The sequence below is a fragment of the Physeter macrocephalus genome, chromosome 7 (genome assembly GCF_002837175.3).
Source record: "Physeter macrocephalus isolate SW-GA chromosome 7, ASM283717v5, whole genome shotgun sequence".
NCBI lineage: Eukaryota > Metazoa > Chordata > Mammalia > Artiodactyla > Physeteridae > Physeter > Physeter macrocephalus.
Window position 1 is genome coordinate 76,804,706 of NC_041220.1, and position 24,858 is coordinate 76,829,563.

The 24,858-nt window shown below is 37.2% G+C and overlaps 1 protein-coding gene across 1 annotated transcript in view; it reads left to right on the top strand.

The window, feature by feature from the left end:
- The window catches only part of ATP8A1 (ATPase phospholipid transporting 8A1), a 242,227-nt gene that overhangs the window by 92,372 nt on the left and 124,997 nt on the right, over positions 1–24,858 (top strand). The window contains exons 16-21 of the mRNA XM_028492008.2: positions 4,886–4,958; positions 7,104–7,209; positions 9,023–9,105; positions 13,647–13,696; positions 17,685–17,754; positions 23,837–23,921. Of these exons, the coding sequence (XP_028347809.1) occupies positions 4,886–4,958; positions 7,104–7,209; positions 9,023–9,105; positions 13,647–13,696; positions 17,685–17,754; positions 23,837–23,921 (467 nt within the window). The remainder of the gene's footprint in view (positions 1–4,885; positions 4,959–7,103; positions 7,210–9,022; positions 9,106–13,646; positions 13,697–17,684; positions 17,755–23,836; positions 23,922–24,858) is intronic.

A 24,858-nucleotide genomic window follows, 5' to 3' on the forward strand; every position in this document is an offset into this window, starting at 1 on the left:
GCTTATTATCAACATCCATGTAGCCCTAAGATGCGCTTATTTTCCAAAACTGTATATTTCATTACATGTTTTTCTTTTTCTAATTTTTTGGTGGAAAATATCAAGCATAAACAGAAGAAGACAGATGTACTCATTCACTCACTTCAGTAATACGTACTCAAATCCAATTTCAATTCGTCTATATTTCCCCCCACTATTACTTTGAGGCAAATCCCAGATAGCATATTATTTCACTTTCTCTTAACTATTTGGTATGGTTTCTCATTATTCTTTCTGATAGTTGTTGTTTTTCCTTAAGTAAGTGCTAGCGAGGGTGATTCTCCAGGAGGATTACCTTAAAGTGTTCTGTGCTTAGTCATTTCACTGTGGTTTTTAGTATTATCACAGTATCAGTGGATAGTACCATTTTCTGATCTTATTTTCTCATTTCATTTTGGCCTGTAATTATGTATGGAATGAGTGGTATTTATTTATTCTGCTGCAATCATTAGGCTCACTAAAACATTCTTCCAGGTGTGACTGTATAATAATGAGATCTAACACATCCAAATTAGTGTTGGTCTTCAAAGTAGTCACTTTGACAGATAATTTATTTATTCCAATGAAGCAACCATTTCACAGAATGTTTTTGGAACTCCTCTTTTATAATTGCCTTCAGAAATACTTTGAACCACACAGAAAAGCAGATCTCATTACTTTGGTCAAATCCAGTGTCTAACAAAAATATTATAATTGAATTCAATCGCTTGTTCATATTCTTGGACTTGACTGGACCTGATACTGAATAACAAATTCATTTCTGAAAATCTCCCTTTAAGGAATTTTGACTTGGAACAGTAGCACCATTCAGAAGCAGAAGGTGTAGATCCTTTCAAAAACCAGTGCTTTGCAGTCAGACTGCCTTTGTCTTCCCATGTGTGCATGTGTGTAGCATGTATATGTATATAAGGTATACATTTAGTTTGTATGTAGGATGTGTCTATATTTCAGCTGACAGGATTGGATTTTGTTCTGACCTGGATTTTGTTGTGGATTTTTATTTTTAATTTAAATTTGATTTATTTTTTAAGTTCATAATGCATTAACATGTTACAAGTTCAAAGGATGTAAAGAGGGAAAGGTTTCCCTCCCTTCCCTGTCTTCTACCCTCCATTTCTCCTCCTGAAGGCAGCCAATGTAACCAATTTCAGGGGTATCCTTCCACATCTCCTCTACTCATATACATGCATGTATTTTTTTCTCTCATATTTTTATAGAAAGTGAAGTATACTATACATACTGTTTTGTACCAGCTTTTCATTGGATAGTGCATCTTTGAGATTTGTCCATAGTCCATGGAGAGCCTCCCATTTTTTGTATAGCGTTCTGTTATATGGATGTATCACAGTCTTTTTAAGCAACAATCCTAATAAACCTTGGGTTAGTTCTAATTTTTTGCTATTAAAAATGCGCTGCAAAGAATGAATTTGGTCATAACAGCATTTTGCACCAGGTAGTGTAAATTCTTAGAACTGGAATTTCTGGATCAAAGGATTACATGCATTTTAAATTTTGATAGAAATTGCCAATATCTCTTTTTAGAAATTGCACCAGTTTTCATTCTCACCAATGATAGATGGTTTAACTGTTTTCCCATGATCATAGCAGCAGAGCTGTCAAACTTTATTTCTGCCAGATTGATAAATTTAAATCTCATTTCTCTCATTATGAGGTAAAATTGAATGTACATTTAAAGCCACTTGTATTTCCTTCTTTGTGAACTGTGTGTTTATATCCTCTGCTCATTGTTCTACTGCATTGTTGATTGTTTTATTATTGGTTTCTGTGAGTCCTTTTTATTTTAAGTGAAATAACCTTCATTATATGTGTTGGAAATTTTCTTTTCCCAGTTTGTCATTTGACTTTTGACTTTGCTTGCAGTAGTTTTTGCTATGCAGAAATGTTTTAGCTTTATACAGTCAGATTTTTTTATTTGTTTTGTTTTCTGAATTATGTATAATACTTAGGCCTTTTCTACTCCTAAGTTATTTTTTAACTTAGCTAAAAATAATTATTTATCACTTTAGTATTTTTATTAAGTCATTCACCCATTGGTTTAAGGTAAAAAGTATGGCTTGAACTTTTTTCCTTGTTTTCTGATGACTCTCTTGTTGACATGATTTCATAGTCCACACTGTCATGTATGAAATTAGCTAATACTGGACTTCCCTGGTGGTCCAGTGGTTAAGACTCCGCACTTCCAATGCAGTGGGCAAGGGTTCAATCCCTGGTCAGGAAACTAATATCCCACATGCCCCTCAGCACGGCCAAGGGAAAAAAATAAAGAAAGAAATTAACTAATACTGATTAGGCCATATTTATTCTAATTTATATTTATTCATAAAATTCTGAATCTTCTCAATTTTTATTGCTATAAAAATAGATTCTTCATATTAGGATGATCAGAAAATAATTATTTACAGTGTATCACAGCTTTTAAATCAGCCTACAAGAAGCTGCAAATTATATGACATTGTGGGTTAACTTCTCAGTTTCCTCTTCACCTTAATGTTACATCCCCTGCCTTATTACTTTTTGCAAAACACCACAATTTCTTTGTCTCCTTATGAGGCAAAATGTCACTTGAAAACTTCTATGGAAAATTTTAACAAAATGTAGATGCTGGCTTGAACTTTTATTTGTGAGCAGTTTTCAGATTCATATAGCTTTGTCAACTAACAGTTAAAACTATTTTACATTTAATGCAGTTGGTCCTTATTTTGCAATGACTCGAGCTTCCTAATTTTATCTGTTTACTTTTACTAAAAGTGAACATTTTGTGAGATTTTGGAGAGGGGTGGTGAGAGCTCCATGCCTGAGTTATCCAACCCAGGCTATGTGATTAGCAGATGAGTTGCTGGTGGTTTTTATGATCCTGGAAAGGAAGCTGCTTCCTGGGAGAAGAGTTATTTAGCATTATCCTTGTCAGAAGGCTTCACTGGTGAATAGAGGGCAGGATGTGTCCATGTATTAATAAATATTTCAATTGCATATCTAGTGTTATTTGTTATAAATACATTTGAAAGTTTTATCAATTGTGTTAACTGTGATTTATGAAATGAAAGAATTACTGGTGAGATTAATAAGACATATCTTCAGATTTATAAAGGCTTTTAGCCTGGAATTCTTTAGAGGGAAAATAGACCTCCACATGAAAGATGTTACTGTGAATGTTCCCTGACATTTCAATTTATCTAATAATAAGTGGGGAAGTATAACTAAGAACCATTAATAATACATTTTATAAATAATAGGGAAATTTTATAGAGACTTGAATAATTATTTTTAAGAAATTATAATTATTTGGAGGAGATATGTATGTTAATTTTTTTCTGTCCACCCATTGATAAGTTGTTTAAAAGTTCTTGGATTTTTTTTCCTTTCATCTATAAAACTAGAGGAGGGGGAGGAGAAATAATAGTAGTAGTAATAATAATAAAATATAATGTGTTTATTCTTCCTCCCACTGATGTTTTTGAAAATTCTGATCTACTACATGCTAATAAAGATGAATTATATTACAACTTTGAGAATTAATATACCAGACTATTACATGTAAATAAAGACATATTTTACTATAAACACTCTAACTTCCTTCTTTGGTTTATGGGTAAAATACATATATTGACAATATGGTTTCTGTTCAGTTATTTCACATTCTTTTTTTTTTTTAATGATTTCTCCTTCCTTTCAAGCAGCTGGCTTTAAAATATGAAACTCTTGATATTTGGGACACTGACACTGATAATACTCTTTGTAACCTGTAAAAACTGTGATTAAAAGCTTTCTGGATTACGATTATTTAGTATTGAACACGTTATTTTTTCCTCAGCGATTTCTGAAATTTCCGTCTGTGCACAAAAGCTTTAGATCTATATATTTTCACTGAACATTGAAAAGTATACCCTTGGGGTTTGACACTTCCACATAAATGTTTCTTGTCCTTCCTTTGAATCTCAGCATTTTGATATTAAATCGCATGGCTATGAGACTAGTAATAGCTAGATTATAGAGTCAATTCTGATTTGATTTGTTTCATATGGAGTTCATGTTTGCTGATCTGAAGACAACCACAACACAAAACCCCATACACTTTTATGGTTTGTTCTCCTTATATACAGAGTAAATGTGATATGTACATAAATATATCAGGTATTTGTTAGTGATAGATAGATGTTGATGAAATATGTAAACAGTTTATTCATATTTTAGTTTCATATGATAATCATGTAGTATTAGTCACTTCAAATAATTTCTCATGGCTAAAGTAAAAGAATATTATTTTTTATAATACCTCCATTAATTCTCAAAATTTTTTAAGCTTGGAAAAATTTTGGAAGTAGAAAATTTCAGTTCCAGGTATTTCAGCAGTTTTGTTACTCTTTTTAAATTAATTTTTTTTAATTTCATGTGACTACAACTAATTTTACCCCAGGAAAATGAACTGTAAAAGACTTTCATTACACTGAAAAAGACTTTCACATTTTAGAATGTTTGAAAATATTTTATGATTCAGTCACGAAATCTGTAATGTCTTATTTAGAAATGCAGACTAAATTATATTTAATCTATTAAGAGTTTGCAGGCATAATGATTTATTTTAAAAGTAACTTACATGGACACCAAGCGGGGAAAGCGGCAGGTGGGGGTGGTGGTGTGATGAATTGGAGATCGGGATTGACATGTATACACTGATGTGTATCAAATGGATGACTAATAAGAACCTGCTGTATAAAAAAATAAATAAAATAAAATTCAAAAATTAAAAAAAAACAAAGTAACTTACAAACAGATCAGTGGGCTTGTATAAATGAACCAAGTTTGCTCCATTTTTTTTCCCCTTTAGGCAGAGCTCACAGTTTGGAGATGAAAAAACATTTAGTGATTCATCATTGCTGGAAAACCTCCAAAATAATCATGTAAGCAACATAATACTATTATCTTTTCATTAATAAATGAAAACTAATGAGTGTTTTTCTGAATTCTTCCATGTTTAAATATTCCTTTTTTTAGTTTCATGATCATTTCTAATAATTAGCAAAATCTATTATCTCTAAATTCTTTTTACTTGGCCAACATGACTTCATGGTTATTAGAAATTTAGTTTTAACAATTGTCATTAATCAACATTCTGTTTTTTAAAAATATTATATATTAATTCTAGAACTCTATTTGTATGAAACAACTCATTGTTAACAATTTCAAAACATCTATAGAAATGAACTTCCTCAGAATTATAGGCCAGTGCTAAATCTATACAATAAGAACTTCGGACATCTGCCACCCAATGTGAACATTCCACTTATGAAGTTCCTGATACTTAACTAAAATTCCATCCGATCAAATGATATGGTCTCCTAAGTTTAAACCCCCAATTTTTTCTCACAATCGCTTCAAGCTCAGTGTGTCAGAACTTGAACTCATGCTCATCACCCCAAAACCTAGTCCCTTCCTAGCACTGATGGACTTACCACCTCTGCCCCTGGGCAGGGCCCTAGCAATGTGTTCATGCAGTTATTTTTGCCTTCAACAAAGCATGAGCTTCCAGATGCACAAAATCTAGACCTAGGCCCACCTCTTCCCTCTTGTGTTCTCAGGTTCAGTAAATTGCACCATCAACTAACTGTCTTATTACTCACTCTAGGAACTTAGGGTTGCTTTTGATACCTCCGGGACTCCATCTCCAGATCTGTAATGAGTCACTAAGCCCTTGTCAATATGACTTTCTGTAATATATCCTAAATGTCTTCTTCACTTCATTCTCACTTTCTCTACCCCAGTCCAGACTACTGGTATCCTCCAGGTGAATTACAGCAGCCTCATAACCATTCTCCTTGTTTCCATTTTTACCCCCCTCCAGTTCTTGTTGCACATGGCAGCTGGAATGATGCAAATGTAAATCAAGTCCCATCACTCTCCCGTTTAAAACCATGCCAGAGGGCTTCCCTCTCAACTTACAAAGTTACGTGGTCCAGCCCCTGCCTAAGTCATCGGCCTCACTTGGAGCTACCCTTCCTTTCTTTCTCCTCAGGCTACACTGGCTTTCTTTTATTTTCTCAAACACACTTCATTCTTTCTTCCTTTAGGACCTTTTTCAGTCATGTGTGATTCCTGCTTGATGGAAAATTGTGCTCAGTTCTTCATGAGGCTAAAACTTCAGCAGCTTAAAGATCCCATTGTCATGAGAACAACCACAGCCTGGCCTATATCATATTATATGATATTTGCACATTTATCCTTTGTAGCCCTTTTCACACTATAAATAAACAATACTTGTGTACTATTTATCTATGTTCTGTTTTCCCCACTAGTCAAAGCTTCACATATCAGGGACCTTGTCTGTTTTGTCTGCTCTTCGAGGCTTAACACAGTTTGTTTTCAAATAATGTTCTGATTTACCTTTCCAGTCATTGCACTTTTTTGGTCCAAGAGCATCGAGGAATATTTTTCCTTTATTAATTCGAATGACATTTTTCTTCATCAGGAACCAGACAAGAAGATGTCTAATTTTAAAAATCTGACTGCTTTCTTGCAGAAGGGATCTTGTCTTCCTCAGGCCATGAGAGTCCATTGTACAAAGGACTTCTCAATCAATCCTTTTTTATTTAGTAAAACGTGTATCAGGTTAAGGTTGCCATTTTTGCAAAAAGAGAGGGAATCCCCTGCCATCGTCACCCCGACCCAAAGTAGTGGAACCACAGTAAGAGTAGATGCCTAAAATTTAGATATGATCAGGAATTAGAACCAGGTAAATGAACATTTTAGAATTTCTTTCCTGTCCTTAATAACAAGATTCAACCATATCTGCCTTTTTCGCTGTACTGTTTCTATTTAACAAGACAAAGTGGTCTTATATAAATGTTTAGAAAAGGAATGGGAGGGTGCAAGAATGAATGATTTTAGTTAAAAATATTTTTTCTTCATAATAGTTGTTGGCTTCTTGACTTACACACCTTCAATATTTAACAGCTGCACTCTTAGTAAATATGCATGAAGTAGTATTACTATCATTAGTGTCAAAAGTTTAAACGAAAGTGGCTAAATTTTGTGTTTATTTGTTACAGCCAACTGCACCTATAATATGTGAATTTCTTACAATGATGGCAGTTTGTCACACAGCAGTACCGGAGCGGGAAGGTGATAAGATTATTTACCAGGCAGCATCTCCAGGTACAAATGAAGCAATTGTGATGTATTTCTTGGTGGAAAATTGTTCTGAAATTTGAGATTGTTCAGAAAAATTTAATTTGAAGAAGTAAAATAAACAAGTTCTGTTTTTCAGATTACAAATTTTATTTACTAATTAGATAAACCTTGGGTTTCAAAATTAAATATATATATATTTTAAAACATATAACTGTGTAACATTTGTTTTATGACATAAATTACATGTAAATTTGAATAACAAAATTCACACAAGTAAAAAATTAGTACTTTATATATACACATAGTAAATTCTCCCTTCTTTATAAGTAACTAAGAATAAACTGTTAGTCATAAACTGTTTTTGCACATAAGCAGACAGGAAAAGGAAGATCTGTTTGCTTAAATAGTGTGCATTTTAGAATACCAATTTTGCTTTCTTCTCTTGGAAATGATAGTCAAGGAATTCGTTGTGTATTTATTTGGATGAGAAAAGTTTTACACATTTGAAGGGATTCCATAAAATATGTATTAGCACAGTTATCATTATTTAATACTTAGGCTTATTTTCAATGAAAAATTGGGTAAATAGTCAATTTGATGATTGTAAGATTTCAGGAAAGAATGAACACACTTTGGGGAACTTTTTTTTTTTTGCGGTACGCGGGCCTCTCACTGCTGTGGCCTCTCCCGTTGCGGAGCACAGGCTCCGGGCGCGCAGGTTCAGCGGCCATGGCTCACGGACCCAGCTGCTCCGCGGCATGTGGGATCTTCCCGGACCGGGGCACGAACCCGTGTCCCCTGCATCGGCAGGCGGACTCTCAACCACTGCGCCACCAGGGAAGCCCCTAGGGAACTTTTTAAATAAGTGTTTTAAACTGTATTATAAACCAGCACCTGCGACCTTGTAGAATGTACCAAATTCCTAAAAACCATAAGATACATCTCATATCATTAAGATAGAAACTATGTGAAAGTTTTATCCCACACCCTTCCCTCAGAAACAAGGAGGTCTGATGTAACAGGGTGATATAAGTAAATAATACATAATACAACAAAGCATCAGTTCATTTATATCCATTTAAATTGACCCCTCAACATTAATAGTATTAGTTTTTCTACATTAAACATTTTAGTAGGAGAAGGATAAAACTTAAGAAGGCAATTTCATGCCATTCATTTTTTCCAGTTTTATTAAGAAATAATTGACATATATCACTGTATCCCTAGTACTTATTTATCTTATAACTGGAAATTTATACCTTTCGATCACCTTTCTCCAGTTCCCCCTTCTCTCACCCTCCACCTCTGATAACCACATCTGATCTCATTTTCTATGAGTATGGGGTTTGTTTTCTTTTTTTTCCCCTTTAGATCTCACATATAAGTGAGATCATACAGTATTTTTCTCTCTCTGTCTGGCTTGCTTCACTTAGCATAATGCCTTCATGTCTATCCATGTTGTTGGCAAATGTAGGATTTCCTCATTTTTTTAGGCATCATTCATTTTGAGAAAAGTTTTCTAGAGAATATGCTGGACCAAGGGGTATATTTAATTATCCTTCTTAGGTATGTTTGGCTAACGGTGAGACTTAATCTTCAGAAACATGACTCTGGGGTCTGTACCTGTCTCAGATTCTTAAGATCATTCTGCTCATTCCTTTGGCATTGTCATATAATTTTTAAAGAAGTGGATTTCAGTAAAAGGAGCCAGAATAAAAAGAATTTTATTTCTTTTTAAAATTAAGCAGAAAATTGGATTGCAGTAATGTCTTTCTCTCATATTTGGGGTAATTTTTTTTTCACTGTATATTTGCTTTGTCCTGTTTTCCTAAAACAGATGAAGGAGCCTTGGTCAGAGCAGCCAAGCAACTGAATTTTGTTTTCACTGGAAGAACACCTGACTCAGTGATTATAGATTCAGTAAGTTATTTATTTTTAAGTCTGTTTTTTATCAAAGTAATACATATGCTTAGCTTCAAAGATAAAATAATACCAAAAAAGCTCAAAATAGAATAGAGGTTCCCAACTCTAGGTCTCCTCTCCAGAAGCAAAAACTTTCTATTCTTTTAGCTATTTCTTTGGACATTTACACATCTTATATATATTTTTTAATGTTTGATGAATGATATATGTGTTGATTTTTCAATTTTAGACATATCTACTGACTTTCTCTTCAGTTATATTAAATGAGGAGTTATTTCTCTTGACTCACCATCCCTTCCCAATAGTATTATAATTATATTACAATATTTGGTTAAACAAGTATTTGGACCCAGATTTTTAAATGGGCAAAAGACTTGAGCAAACATTTCACGAAAGAAGATATACAGATGGCCAGTGAGCACGTGAAAACACATCATCAGTCATCAGGGAAATGCAAATTAAAGTCTCAATGAGATACTACTGCATACCCACCAAAAAAGGTAAAATTAAAAACATTGGCAGCACAGAATGTGAACGAAAATGCAGAGCAAGTAGATCACCTGTTTTTGCTAGTAGATGTGTTAAGATGGTACAATCCCTTTGGAAATCCTTTTAGAGTTTTCCAACACAGGTAAACATGTACCCAGCCCAGCAGTTGCACTCATATTTAACCAGGAGAAGTGAAAGCATATATCCACAGAGAGATGTGTCATGGAATGTTCATAGCAGCTGTATTCAGAGTAGCCAAAAACTAGAAACAAATCAAATATCCATTACTAGGCGAATGGATGAACAAATTGTAATATACAATGGAATAGCTAAACAATAGAAAAGAGTAAAATATCTATTCATCAAGAGCCTTAATAAATCTCAGAAACATTACACTGGGAATAAAAAAATCAGACACAGAGGAATGCACACTCTTTTTTTTTTTTTTAATTTTTGGCTGCGTTGGGTCTTCGTTGCTGCGCACAGGCTTTCTCTAGTTGCGGCGAGCTGGGACTACTCTTCGTTGTGGTGCGCGGGCTTCTCATTGCGGTGGCTTCTCTTCTGGAGCACGGGCTCTAGGCTCCTGGGCTTCAGTAGTTGTGGCCGGTGGGCTTCAGTAGTTGTGGCACATGGGCTCAGTAGTTGTGGCTCATGGGCTCTAGAGCGCAGGCTCAGTAGTTGTGGTGCATGCTTAGTTGCTCCGCGGCATGTGGGATCTTCTGAACCAGGGCTCAAACCCGTGTCCCCTGCATTGGCAGGCAGATTCTTAACCACTGCACCACCAGGGAAGTCCCTATTTTCTTTTTTTTAATATTATCTTTCCAGATAAAAAATTATCTCCTGAAAATAAATTTTTTTCTTTATTTTCTAAACATGAATCTCTTGTCTTTTTTCCAATTGCTTGGTTTTCTACCTGCTACTAATTGTTCCATACCTTCTTAGTGCACTTTTATTGGTACAATTACACCAGATAATCTGCCAGTGGGTAGTTGTTTCCCTGAGACATCCCTCCAGAAGTCCTCCATTCTCCTTCGTCTGGGCCAGTTTTGCCTGCTTCTCTGGCACTTGGAATTCCTTTTGATTGTCTCCTGTTTTGGACTTTCTATTTCCTGTAAGTCAAAACTTCTTTCTTAGTAAACTCGCTGTTGTTAGTAGAACACATTTTCTGTCAGTTTCATCCTATTGAAAAGGTGTTATTAGAGAAGCAGAAGTCACAGTAGTGACAGCCTTCAGTAAACCTAGCTCCTGATTCAGGGCTCCAAGCTGCCCTGGTGGACAGTTCAGTCTTAACTCGTGGTTGTCAGGAGGAATCGCTTTCCTGTCTCCCTGGGGACTTTCTTTACCTCTCTTCTGTGTTAGATTTTCTGTTTCCTGAATCCCATATTTTCTTTGTTCTTGGCTTACTCTTGTTATTGTGGAACACATTCTTCATTGGCTTCTTGAGAAAAGATGCATGGAAAGTTATTTGCTTTTTTGTTTTGTTTTGTTTAGTCCTTTCAAGTCTAAACATTTTTTATCCTATCTTTCTACTTAATTGGTAGTCTGGCCGAATGTAGAACTCCAGGGTGGAAATCAGTTTCCTGAAGAATTTTGACTGTTCTGTCTCCTGGCTTCCAGTACACCTAATTGAGAAGTCAGAAGCCACTGTGACTCCAGTCTTTGTGACTTGCCCACCCCTCTCTCTCTGGAAGGTTGTGGGATGTCCTTTTCCCAAGAGTTCTGAAATTTCATGGCAGTGTCCTTCGTGGGAATATTTTAACCCATTGTACTGAGCACTGAGTGGACACTTTTCCATTTGGAAATCAATATCCTTCCATTCTGGAAAATTTTCTTGAATGAGTCTATTCATTTTCCTTCCCTCTTTTTCCTCTGCCCACTTTAGAATTCTTTTTTTTTTTTTTCGGTACGCAGGCCTCTCACTGTTGTGGCCTCTCCCGCTGCGGAGCACAGACTCCGGACGCACAGGCTCCGTACGCACAGGCTCAGCGGCCATGGCTCACGGGCCCAGCCGCTCCGCGGCATGTGGGATCTTCCCGGACCGGGGCACGAACCCGTGTCCCCTGCATCGGCAGGCGGACTCTCAACCACTGCGTCACCAGGGAAGCCTTCTTTTTAGAATTCTTGAACACATCTTTTAACTTTTCTGTCCTGCTCTTCATGTCTTTGCCTTTTTGTTCTACTTTTTGGAAGTGTTCCTCCGTCTTATCTTCTCAGATTTCTGTTGATTTTCTTTTCATTTCTACTATCATGTTTTTAGTTTCTAGAAGCTTTTATTGTTTTTTCAATATTTCTTTTTTTTAATAGTACCCTGTTCTTGTTTCACAGGTGTTGTACTTATGTTTCTTCTCTGGGAGGAATAATGATAGTTTTTTGACGTTTTCTTTTTTAAACAATTACAAGCATTTAACAGTTTAAATAAGCATATCGTTTTTACTGGAGTATAAAATGGTCTTAAGCTGTCATTATAGTTGTTTTGATTATTGCAATGGGAAAATGATACTTCACCAAAAATTAAATATCAACTTTCAATGTTGTTTTCCAGAGTTTCCCATTCTCCACTTAGGAGAAAAGAACAGCATTTAGTTACTGCAACATTTGCGTATGGGATGTATAATAGACTATGCCAGATCTTTGACAAGAGTTTCAAAATGCAGAATAGTAAGGCCAGTCTCCTCCTGTGCCAGCAAAGAGCAGTACACAGGACCTAAATAATAATCACAAAAACATAACAATTGTACAAGCCATCTTTTTGTTTCAAACATTTTGTTCATTTGCTTCATGAATGCCATTAAAAAGCATATACTGGAGAGTACAGCAATATTTCCAAAGGTATAAAACACTGCAAAAAGTTTTATGCCACCAGGAAGCCACAGTAATCCGGTTCCAATGAGACAACAGAAAATGCCCATAGAAAGCATATGACAAACCACTTCATTCTGGTGTTGAAATGGAGGGAAGAGACATCCAGGACCTGTCCACCAGCCCCTCTTGTCCATCAAGAAACCCAGAGCCTGACACTCCACAGGCCAACATGGATGTTTTCTTTTTGAATTCTCTTTCCTCCAAATTGCTCTTATCTGTTTGTTTTGAGTATCTATGATCCATGTTAATAGCTGTCCTTGAATATCTATTAATCTTTGGTTTTCTCATGGTTAAGAGTGAAGAACTTGAAAGCTGGTATGGCAGCTCTGAGCATGAGGGTATTTGTCAACATTGGGCTTCACTGTGGGGTGGTCTGGTGGGATTCCTTTGGGAAGTCGTGGTGTCTGTACCTTTAGGGCTTCTCTTGGGCTTGTGAATTCCCCAGAGATTCGTTTTCTGATTTCCACCTGGAAAGGTCTGGCTGCCAGAAGGTAGGGGGCCGAGTGGGTTGGGGGCATTGGGGCCTAGCCTCTCGTACAAATGTGATAACAGTGCTGTATCTTCAAGTGTGCCAGTCGACTTCTAGATGAAAGAGCTTCTGTTTTACCCTCTATAGAGCAAAGCCTCGGTCTTCTGCCAGTGTGCAGGAAGAGCCAGTGCCCAGAGCTGCTTTCCTAGTAGCTCTTTCCCAGTCCTCCCATTTTAGGCCCCTCTCTTTCCTCCCAGTTCTAGAGCTACCTGCTATTCCACTTCCTTAAGCCTCTTAGGGATTATGTGGTACAAATCAGGTTGGTTCTCAGCTTTTCCCCTGGCTACTGCAGGCTTTGAACTTCTTGTATCTGCTAAGGATACATTTCTCACTGATCAGTTTTCTGGTTTCCACATTTTTCGTGCTATTTTCTCTTCTCTTATTTTCCTGCCATTGCAAGTTTCTTTCTTAAGTGTTTTGGTTTTTTTTTGGGAGGGGGAGTTTTGATGGGGCTTTGGGAAGGATGAAAATTAAATGTGTATGTTCAATCTTCCATCTTAACTTGAAAAGTTAGTCAGTTCAGTTAAAGATGATGTATTTCAGAAGGGACAATTTGTTTGTGTTGACATTTTTTACATTAAAATTTCATGACTAGGGTTTATTTCCAAGAAGCCAAAGATGCCAACTGTATGTAATCAAATTTTCCTTTTCTTCTTAGCTGGGGCAGGAAGAAAGATACGAATTGCTCAATGTCTTGGAGTTCACCAGGTAAAACATCTGCTCTGTGGTTTGTATGTATGACATAAATTTCCTTCCATTTTTATTTAACTAAATTTATTTATACCAAATATAAAATTAAAATCTTCAATGCAATTTTTAATTGTCATATCTGTAAGTAAATCATAAACAGCACTCTTCAGAGTCTTGTAAGGCATTACTTCTAGAGGCAATATAAAAATATTTTTGAACATAACTGTCTGCATCACAAATGTAGGGGGTATAGGACCAAGACAGTGATCTGGAAACATCATTATACTTAGAGGTGCCAAGATTTATGTAGCATGAAAATGAATCAGAGTCAGGAACCCACCATTCTAATTAAGTGTTCATTATAACATCTGATTGTCTTGGGGATTTCAGAAACCATACCCATCTCTCTGTTAGGTATAAAACCAGTTCCCATGTAATAGCAAGGGCAGAAAGCAAAAAGATTATTTTACTTATTTTATTTCCTAAGGTCAAATAAGAGAGGCCTTCCATTATGATCAGTGATATCTCTGAGTTTTTGGCTCTTTATTCCCACATGACTATGTAGTTTCCCAACTAACCTACATTCCTGGGGCAAAATGGCCTCAGCTACAGACAAGAGGGTCTTTAAAGATTGTGTCATCATTCAGAGGACACTTAAAAATATCTTCAAGGCCATAACCAGGACATAATGCTGCTGTTCAAGGAAGTAAGTGTCCACTTTTTTTCTTGAACTTTTTCCTACATAAGGCAAGTCTGTACACCAACTAGAAGAGGCATTTTCTTTTCCGTGCCAACATTTGTTGCTGTCTTGGTTAGGAGTGACCACATGCCAGTGGTTAATATCAAAAGTAATGGGATCTAATTTATTATTTAAACATTGTGTTTTTTTTTTTACTTGTATGCACTGAAAGGCTCAAAGGAAAACGCATCAGAAGAAGTTGGATGATTAACGGTCATAGAATATTCTCAAAGTGTATCCCCCATCTTTTTTTTTTTTCCACATCAAAGTGCCTGTTTTTCCTAAGCCTACTTGTATTATGTCTGTAATATATTATAAATAGTGTATCAATTAGCATTTGGATATGTTTGTTTACGAACACACACTTAGAAACACTATGTAAGTGGTAAGTGTGTGAAGAAAAATAAAGCAAAGTTAGCAGCTCTTTCAGGATGCTGTGATGGGAGAGGCTTAAGGACAAAAGTGAGAGAAGTGAATGTGTGGGTATTAAAATAATCTCTGAAAGACATGAGTGGTTTAGACTAGGATGATGGTAGAGAAAATAAAGTGAAGTTGATAGAATGCAGATACCCTTTGCAGGGATGTCAGGGGGCCATTGGTATGAATTGGATGCAGCAGGAGAAAAGAGGGGGAGGGGCTAGGGTTCCTGGCATGAGTGACTGGGTAGATGGAGGTACTGTTTACACAAATGGTGGATACAGGATAGATGCTGAGGATGAGATGTTTGAATTGTTAAGTTTTAGATGCCAGTGAGATATATATATACCTAGAGATGTCAACTGGTTGTAGAGGCCTGACACATAGAAGCCTCTGGCTGAAATATAAATTTGGTAGTCATTGGCCTGTGAATGGTATTTAAAGCCATGAACGTGAGTTGGATCTCCTGGATATAAAATAATAGAGTAAGGGAAACAGAAAAGGCTGAAGATTGAGCTACGGGTAACTCTAAGGGTTGATTAGCAAAGAGGAATTAGCAAAAGAGACTGCTCTGTGATTAGAGAAAGAGAGTGTAAGAGCCTAAAGCCAAGGGAAGAGGATCATTTCCAGGAGGGCGTGGTCATCTGTGTCAGAGACTGCTGCAAGGTTAGGTAAGACAAAGCTGAAAGTAGTCGTTGGATTTAGAGATTCAACAACTGGTGAAGAGAGAAGCAAGATGGGAGTGACTGGGGAATGCAGGGGAGGTGAGTGGGAACTGTGGATGGCAATTGTTTTGAGAAGTTGAGCTGTGAAGGGGAGTAGAGCGTTGAAAAGGGATGCGTGTGGCTCAGTGGGGAGGGTTGTTTGGGGTGAGTTTCTCAGGAGAGAGACTAGAACTGTTTCAGTACTGATGGAGGAGAAGGATCCATTCCAGGAGGAGAAGATGCAAGTTCCGGGGAGAGCAGCACAGCTTCAGGAGTGAGATGACCAGGAACCCAGAGTGAGAGAAAATTCACAGCACATAGGAAAGGAAGGTCTCTGATACGAAAGGAAGTGTTCCTTCCATGGTATCAAGAAACAAGACAGAGGATGGTCCGCAGTGGATAAATGTGCAGGTTTTAATGGCAGAAAGAATAGGGCTTTCTTGTTGGAGGCTTCCATCAAGGTGACTGCAACAATTCTGAGGGTCTGGAACGACAAGGGCACATTGGAGACTTGAGGAATGGAGAGGTGCTCATAGTCCTGTGGGGAGACAGAGCAAGCTTATTAGAGAAATGTAGGTGACGAGGCAGCATGGAGCACCCAGGGACGTTGGGACCATGTGTTTACTAATCTCTGGCCGGGTGACTTTTCTCCAGTAATGTCCACGTACCCTGATGGACCACAGAAAGGGTTCCTATTCACCCAGGATTTGGGAGTTTTGCCAGAAGAAAAGAGCAAGAAAGTTGATGAGTTTGGGACCATGCCATCAAAGCTGCATTAAGAGAGACATGAATTATGAAGGGCTGAGATAGAATACCTGGATGTGATTACAAAAGGGGCCCAATTAAATGTAGTCCTAAAGCACAGGAATGAAGATCAGAGGTATTAATACAGTGGGGATTAGAGATGGAGAAAGAGAGAACTAAATACTCCTAGACACTTCTGAAGGAAACTCCAGCTGTATGCTGTGACACCAAATCTGACTGCTATATTGGACTCATCTCAGTTTTTTAGCCACAGAACGTTATAAGGTAACACAAATAGACGCAGACACTTGAGAAGTCTTTTTTACCCCTGGTTTCTGGAGAGAATGCTTATACACACTTGGTTCCAAGTGAGGCTTATCCTGTGCAATGCCATACCTGTTTACTCTGTCCATTGTTACTTGCAGTCTCTTTGCTAATGCATTAAAAGATGTTGTATGAAAAAAAAAAAGATGTTGTATGTTTGACAATTTTTATCCGTCTATACTGCTAACATGTTAAATTGTTTGTGCTCATTAACTAGAGTTTGCAATATAAATTAGGTTTTTTACATGATGCCAGTGGTTTGCTAGTAATCATTGAAAAATGATAGTCATGAAGGCTTAAGTGGGTTTTTAAAGTTCTAGTGTTTGCCTTTATGTGTGATTGGATGTGTACTTAAAATTGACTTTCTGTTTGAATAAAAAAAAAAAGAAATCCCACAAGGACTCAGAGGCAAAAAATATACAAATCAATTTTCATTGCAAAGTAAAGGAGCTGTTACAGTGGAGGATTACTGGACTGAATGTCAATATTATGACATAGTGTGTTTCGTGTTTGGTAATTGCAATCATTATTGCTTTTGTTGTGGTCATCCATTTACAATGCTTGGTGTCAGTTTATTTATCCCTTGTAAAAATAAAATACAGTGTGTGTGTGTGACAAAAAAAGTTATAAAAGTTCATATAGACAAAAAAAGATAATTTCTTTGAAGTACAGTAAATCAACCATGTTTGAATATCAAAAAAAATTGATTGCCATTTCTCTTTTTAATAATTCATCAAAAAAGATACTGGCTTAAATATTTTTTAAATCTGAAAACAATTGAACTAGAATTCTCCTTTATCCTGGTAGATACTAACTCTTGCAGGTTTCTAGGGAGCTATTTTGTAAATTATTCCTCTAGGGAAGCAGATGGTACCCTGGTGCCTTAAAAAACATAATGTAACTTTCAAAGGACTCAACTATACGCCCAGGGGATGGCTTGTGTATGTGGAAGCATCGGCCTCATAATTTGGTCAAATTTATTTTTTCACTGTGAGTATTAAAATATGTGAGACGTGACAAACAAATAGGTGTATCTTCTCACTACGATGACACGTTGTGGAAAACCTCTTTCTTTCAGTGCTAGAAAAAGAATGTCAGTGATTGTTCGCACTCCATCCGGGAAGTTACGACTTTACTGCAAAGGAGCCGTAAGTTTTTATTTTTGTCTTTTACAGTTTTGATTTACGGTGGTTTATAATGGATATGTTAAGCATTCTGCTACGGAAATGTAACACAGATGTTTAGCCTGAAGCTGCTGACGTCCACTTTGGGTAGTGTTTTATAGTAATAGTGTTCAGCCTCTTCTGGTGAAATATGGAATTCCTTCTGGGTAAATTTGGTGCTTTGAAAAAGCTTGGCCTAGGTTATTTATATAATTCAATGTTTGGTACATAATATTTGAGGTTTGTTGTTTAGAAATATGTTAGAAGCCAGTTAAATACGGAAAATATTTTAAAATTGAATTAGAAATGTAGTGACTATACCAGTCTGAATCTAATTTTTTAAAGGCCATAGAAATGGGGGGAAAAATGGATCACAGTTACTGCTATAATTTCTTCATGTGGTGATTACTATTTGTATTGTATTTGCATTGTTTTAATTATAACAGAATTTCTAACTGTTGGTTGACTATGGTATATTGGTAGGTTATATTGACAAAATAGTCATTCTAACTGAATTTTTCTAGTTAAAATATATCTACACTCATGGAAATATAAGAAATCTACTGCCCAGGGCCTTTTCTTTCTAAGTCTTAAAATTAGTTAATATTTCCCTTCTGAATTATCCTTTCCAGGTACCTAGTATAGTTGGAGTAGTCAGGTAACTTACCAACTTGGAACTTTCCAATTTCAACTATAATCACCAATCTTGCTTTATTACATGGAACTTGGAAACTGAACTTACCAAGAAACCCAAGCTTGTTATTTGAATTCCTGTTGAGAATGTTTTTCAGTGCCTTGGTTTTAAAGCATTGAAATTTAATTTTTGAATGCCTTAGTTTTAAAGAATTATGGTAGAATTATTTCATGATGTCTCGTGAATGTAGTTTTAGAATTCCTTTGGTTGTTGATTCAAACATCTAACATTTGTGTGCTGTGTGCATTTTATCTACTAGACTTTCAACTGGATTTGGAGGTTAGGAAGATAAGACTCAAAACTTGTCAGGAGCTTACGACTACTCAGGGAAATATATATAAAGAGAAGATTAGGATACAATATTAAAATATATTGTAAAGATCTTCCACCTCCCAGTGGTAACATTAAGTGTTAAAGTAATAAAGAGAGCCCTTAAGACCTCCCACTTTAAATGGTTTGTATGTGTCCAGTTTAACTACACCCAGTCCAGATCCTCTTTTCTTAGTTTTGAGTAATCCAGCTAGAAACTTTGTTTGGGGCATTAAAGTACTGAATAAAAAATAAAAACATTGGGGCTTCCCTGGTGGCGCAGTGGTTGAGAGTCCGCCTGCCGATGCAGGGGACACGGGTTCGTGCCCCGGTCTGGGAAGATCCCACGTGCCGCGCAGCAGCTGGGCCCGTGAGCCATGGCCGCTGAGCCTGCGCATCCGGAGCCTGTGCTCCGCAGCGGGAGAGGCCACAACAGTGAGAGGCCTGCGTACCGCAAAAAATAAAAATAAAAAATAAAAACATTGGACTTCTTTTTTGAATAATCATGGAGATAGTTTGCATACATTAACTTGCTTATTGCCACTCCCAAATTAGCTATGATATGTGGTTGAATACTAAAAAGGCATAAACATGTAAAACAGCAAGGTACATTTGAGAACTACGCACAGTTTGGCAGGGAATAGCAGAATGTGAGGTTAGAAAGGTGAGCATGGGTTAAGTCATTGGTTTTTCATGCTCGAGAACTTGTTCTTTCTTTCTGGATCATTCTGATGCCATTTAGAAGGTGATTTAAAGCAGAAAAGATGTATAGAGAGTTAGCAGTTGAAGCTGTTGACTACAGTCCAAGAAAAAGTTGATAAGGATCAAAACCTTATAACAGACAATTGCAGAGAGGATTAAGAGGACAGAGATTTAGGACTTAGTAATTGATTACGTGTGGGTGATGAGGGAAAAGATGATCTAGGATTATTATCAGATTTCTGTTTAGCTAACTAAATAGACTAAGTGATACCACTTACTAAGATAAAGGGTTGGGAGCTACATCTGGGCCATAAGGGTAAAAATACCTGCATTTCACAGGGGAAGATATATGGGGTGCTGATATAGGAGTTAAAAGTGTAGCTGGAAACTAAAAGCAGGGGATTGATGAGATCTCATATGGAGAAAATAATGCATGAAAAGAGAGGAGCGCTCAATGTGAAAAGTAGAGGATCCAGGAAGGACATTGAAATTTGGAGGAAAGCCTGAGGAGTCCATTGATTCCTTGGCAGAGTGAATAATCAACAGTGACAAGTGCAACAGAATACCTTAGTAATGAAAGGCAATTAAGAAGTCTTCAAGGGCTTCCCAGGTGGCGCAGTGGTTGAGAATCTGCCTGCCAATGCAGGGGACACGGGTTCGAGCCCTGGTCTGGGAAGATCCCACATGCCGCGGGGCAACTAGGCCCATGAGCCACAACTACTGAGCCTGAACGTCTGGAGCTTATGCTCTGCAACAAGAGAGGCCGCGACAGTGAAAGGCCCGCGCACCATGATGAAGAGTGGCCCCCACTCGCCGCAACTAGAGAAAGCCCTCACACAGAAACGAAGACCCAACACAGCCAAAAATAAATATAAATAAATAATTTTTTTAAAAAAAGAAGTCTTCAAGAATATTTTCCAGTCAACATGGTATTGTCTGTTCTTAGTTTGATGTATCTCCTTTATTCCAAAATTATAGCAGTGATGGATATAGCATAAAGAGAAAACAGAGGTAGACCAAAATAGGTATAGAAAATCAAGGTGGTCCACTGAACTGAAGTCTTGAGCTGAGATGAGTAGGAGTCCCAGGCCCTGGGTTGAGAATCAGGGAGCAATGTCTGGAGTTTGGTTTCTGTGGGACAATGGGCACAAATAGTACTTTCTGTAAAATGCAGATAGGAGCCAGCCTCCCCTCTTTAAAACCTAAGAAACTTCCTAACCAGGAGAAGAGCTGAGGAAAGCTCATGCAAGCCCCTACTGGAGAGTACAGAAAACCACTAGACTGAAATGCATGTGAAGAAGGAAAGAGCAAGAGCAAAACTTGGAGACACATGAGGAAATCTCATGTCGAAGAGAGAACAAACATGTAAACAACTGGAGCATGAACTCACCCCAGGTGAAATCATTTGTGTAAACTGTTCTGACAGAGGATGTTTAGAGCTCAACATGATAAAGAAATTACAGTTATTTTTAATCAAAAAGAAATTTGGGGGGGAGGGGAGAATAGGTTACATGTAAGATAAATTAGAAATCATAAATAAATTTAAGAAAAGAACATCAACAAATGAAATAAGCTCTAGATAGAGTTAGAGGGGTGAGGGTGGAGTTAGTGAATTGGAAGATAGTATTTGAAGAGTTCATTTAAAATATCACACAAAGAAATGGTGTGTGTGTGTGTGTGTGTGTGTGTGTGTGTGTGTGTGTGTGTGGATGACTTATTTGTCTTGCTTTTTTCCAGATTTTCAGTAATTGGGTTGTCTTGCTTTGTTAATTTTTAAGTGAAAAAGAAGGAAAAGTACACAATACACAAGTTGTGTCTGCAGTAGCAACCAATTTAGGGAAAGTTACATTTACACAAATAAAAATTTAATTTATTCAAGAAAATAATCCTACTCCAATATTTATATTCAAGAGAGAAATTAGGAACTTGAGTAATACACTTAATGCTTTAGGGACTTTAAAGTAACTGAAAATTTTCAAATTAAGTGCCCCCTAAATAAAATTCTGTGCCATATGCAAAAAAAGACCACATCTGAAATTAGTTATTTCTAGCCGTTCACCACCATGTAAGAGGCAAAGTGCAGATAATTCTGAATGGCACACATAAACACAGTAAATGTCTGTATTTAAATATAGATGTGTATAATGTCTTTAGCAAATATTCCAGCCCCAGCTTCATGCAGCAGATCAATCTCAACTTGGTGTTTAACTGGACAACAAGGGCAGATTCCTTGATGATTAGTAACTGGCTAATTCATAGCAAGATTATCTGCATGACATCAGTATAAATTACAGTGCTTAGCTAAGTAATTATATAAGACCTTTTTTTTTCCTATTTGATACTTTATTATTATTGATTCTTGAATTTCATTGTGTAGCTCTTCTTTATTTGGCTTTATTGTATAATGTGGTATTCCATATAAGTGAAATTTGGGGATAACTGAGAATTACATCAGTGCTTTATTCATTTCACACATATTTTTTGAATACTTGCCACGTGCAAGGCACTGTAGGTGAGGGACAGAGCAGCGCTGGAACTTCAGACTAGAAGATGAACAGGAAAACAATGCTTTGTATGAAAATTTACCGAAGATAAATTCTTAGCCATGAAGCCTAGGCTCTTCACATAAGTGACTGTAATCTGACAGTGCATGCCACTCCAGCAGCATCACCCCACCATGATTTTCCACTTTTACCTTGCCAAGGGCTAAGACACCAGATACGTAAATCCATTTAGGATTTTATGTAAAGGAAGACTCAGTAGGTTCAAGGTCTGATCCTAGGAGATGCACATGCTTTAGTTCTTGTGAAGAAACCTTTTTTGGTTCCTAACAATGTATCAAATACTTGATGTGGCCCCCTGAATAAATGAAAGTTACTGTGGGCGAAAAGGTATCTGTATGTATTTATTTTTCACACATAAGCATGGCCAGTTGTGATTGTCATTTAAAACATACTATGCAATTCATGCAGAAGGCCACATTCTATCCCCTGCTTTCCTTGATACTATAAAGAGGGTAGAAAATTCTCCTAGTCTCATCATCAGTTTCTTCCACTAGAATGCTTAACTGCATTGCAGAATTTAATCTCCCTAGCTTTATTACGTATCACTTTTGTTTTCATGACTTTAATTTTTTTTAAGATTTTCTTAATTTTAAAATGGCCTATTTTAATTTCATGGAAAATTTCATTAGCCTCTCAAAAAAATAGTTTGTAAGTTATACCTTTCGTTCTCAGAAAGGAGCCATGAGGGGAAATTACCATTTCCTTTTGCTTTGCCCCTCTTCCCATTCCACCACTGAAAAATGAAGAGAAGTTCATAATTGGAGCCTGGAATATTCCATCTGTTCTGAGGTCACTAAGTTCTGTTTCTCTCAAGGGTTCTAAATCATACTCCATTAGTCTGCTTCCAAATCTCAGCCCTGAGACTGGAGACCCCAAAATGAGTAATGCCACTGAGAAAGTAATTGCAGGTAAATGATTTATTTTTTCCTCGTCTAATAAAACCATGAAGGCCAAATACTAAAATTCCTAAAACATTAAACCCAAGCTGAAGAACAACTAAAGGAACAATAGGCAATTTATAAAGTGACAAAAATCAGAGAAGCATACTGATGCTTAAAGTTAAAGCTGAAAGGGACTTTAAAGATAATCCGGTAATTTAATTTTACAGACTAAATTGAGTCATAAAGCTAAAGTGACACAATCAGAAATATTCATCTGTAAGGCAATGCTAGGTTTGTCCAAGATCCTCCCTGCTCTACCCACCAGCCCACTCCATGAATTTAGACCTGTGTTTCTCAGAGTTTGTTCTTTTGTAAGCACCAATCCCATGAAGATGCCCTAACCTCTAAAAGGTTCAGTAGTAAGTTTGGGGCATATACCATACCTCCCCCTTGGAACCACCATGCGCATTAGCGTTTTAAAGGCTCTAAGAAGTATTGCAGCAGGGCAAGCTCTTTAGCTTTCTTTAGTCCAGCATTTCCCAAACTCTTTGAGTCCTGGACCATTCTTCCTTATAGCACCTATGAACGCTGCATTGTTCTGCAAAATCTTCAGGGGTTGGGGGAGATATTGCAGCACATCACAGGTAGGCGAAGTATTGATAGAATATGAGGTTTTGAACATTGCAGTAACTGTGGATTTATTCAGAAAGGAGAAAGATGAAAATATAGGACTAGAACCTATTTCTTAGTGTCATAAGGGAAACAGTGTTATTAGGAAAAAATATTTTGTGCTTCAATACTAATGCTAAAAGTGATTTTTTTAATACTCATTTGCTGCTAATAATGTTGCCAACATCAACTTTATTAAACTCAGAATTCTTAGTTTAAGTGTGTTATACCTTCTGTTCATTTTCCAGGACACTGTAATTTATGACCGACTAGCAGAGACTTCAAAATACAAAGAAATTACCCTAAAACATTTAGAGCAGTTTGCTACAGAAGGTGAGTGTAATATGGCAATAAAGCATGATTAAAATAAAATGAAATCATATACTACTACTAATATCTTACAGGATCATTCTTATTATTTTACTTAGAGATTCCTAAAGTAAGATAAAAATAAATGTTGATAATTTAGATTATACTCTATGCTGTTCCCACCCATTATTTTTATTTCACTCTCCTGTATTTATTAAAATTTTGAGAGACTTTGTCCCCACGTTTTAGGGGATGTAGGGCCTATAAATCTGTTTGCTTTTTAGAATAGATACTGTTTACAGTTTGGGGGGTTTTTTTTTTTTTTCCAGCATTTCAGACTTTCTTCAAACACGAATGGTAACAAAGGGCACCCACAAGTGACAGGCATGGTCCCTAAGGCCTGGCTCATAGGCCATGATGGAGGGTGTGAGGGACTTCTCAGCCCTACTCCTTCAGCAGCTCTGTCCCTTCCTACTCTACACCTCACGGGCACCTCTGAGATCAGTTAAAAGTGCGCAGAAACTAAGTTACTGTAGAGGAAGTTGGGCCCTGCCTCGCTGCCAAGAAAGAGGAGCAGGTTCTGAGGAAAAGATGGAAGCAGGCTACTGGGTCACCACTCAGGAGATGCCAGGCTGCTCCCTGGTCTGGCCTGCGTCACCCACAGCCTTGGACCTGGGCAGAGAAGGAAGCAAGGAGACACTCCCCACATGGCAGCCCTGGGCAGCTGGAGAGTGTGGGTCACTGGTCATGTGATACCCCCAAGCCAATGGCCAGACCTCTCTCTATTTACAGTTTAAATGCTTTATAGGGGCTTCCCTGGTGGCGCAGTGGTTGAGAGTCCACCTGCCGATGCAGGGGATACGGGTTCGTGCCCTGGTCCGGGAAGATCCCACATGCCGCGGAGCGGCTGGGCCCGTGAGCCATGGCCGCTGAGCCTGCGCGTCCGGAGCCTGTGCTCCGC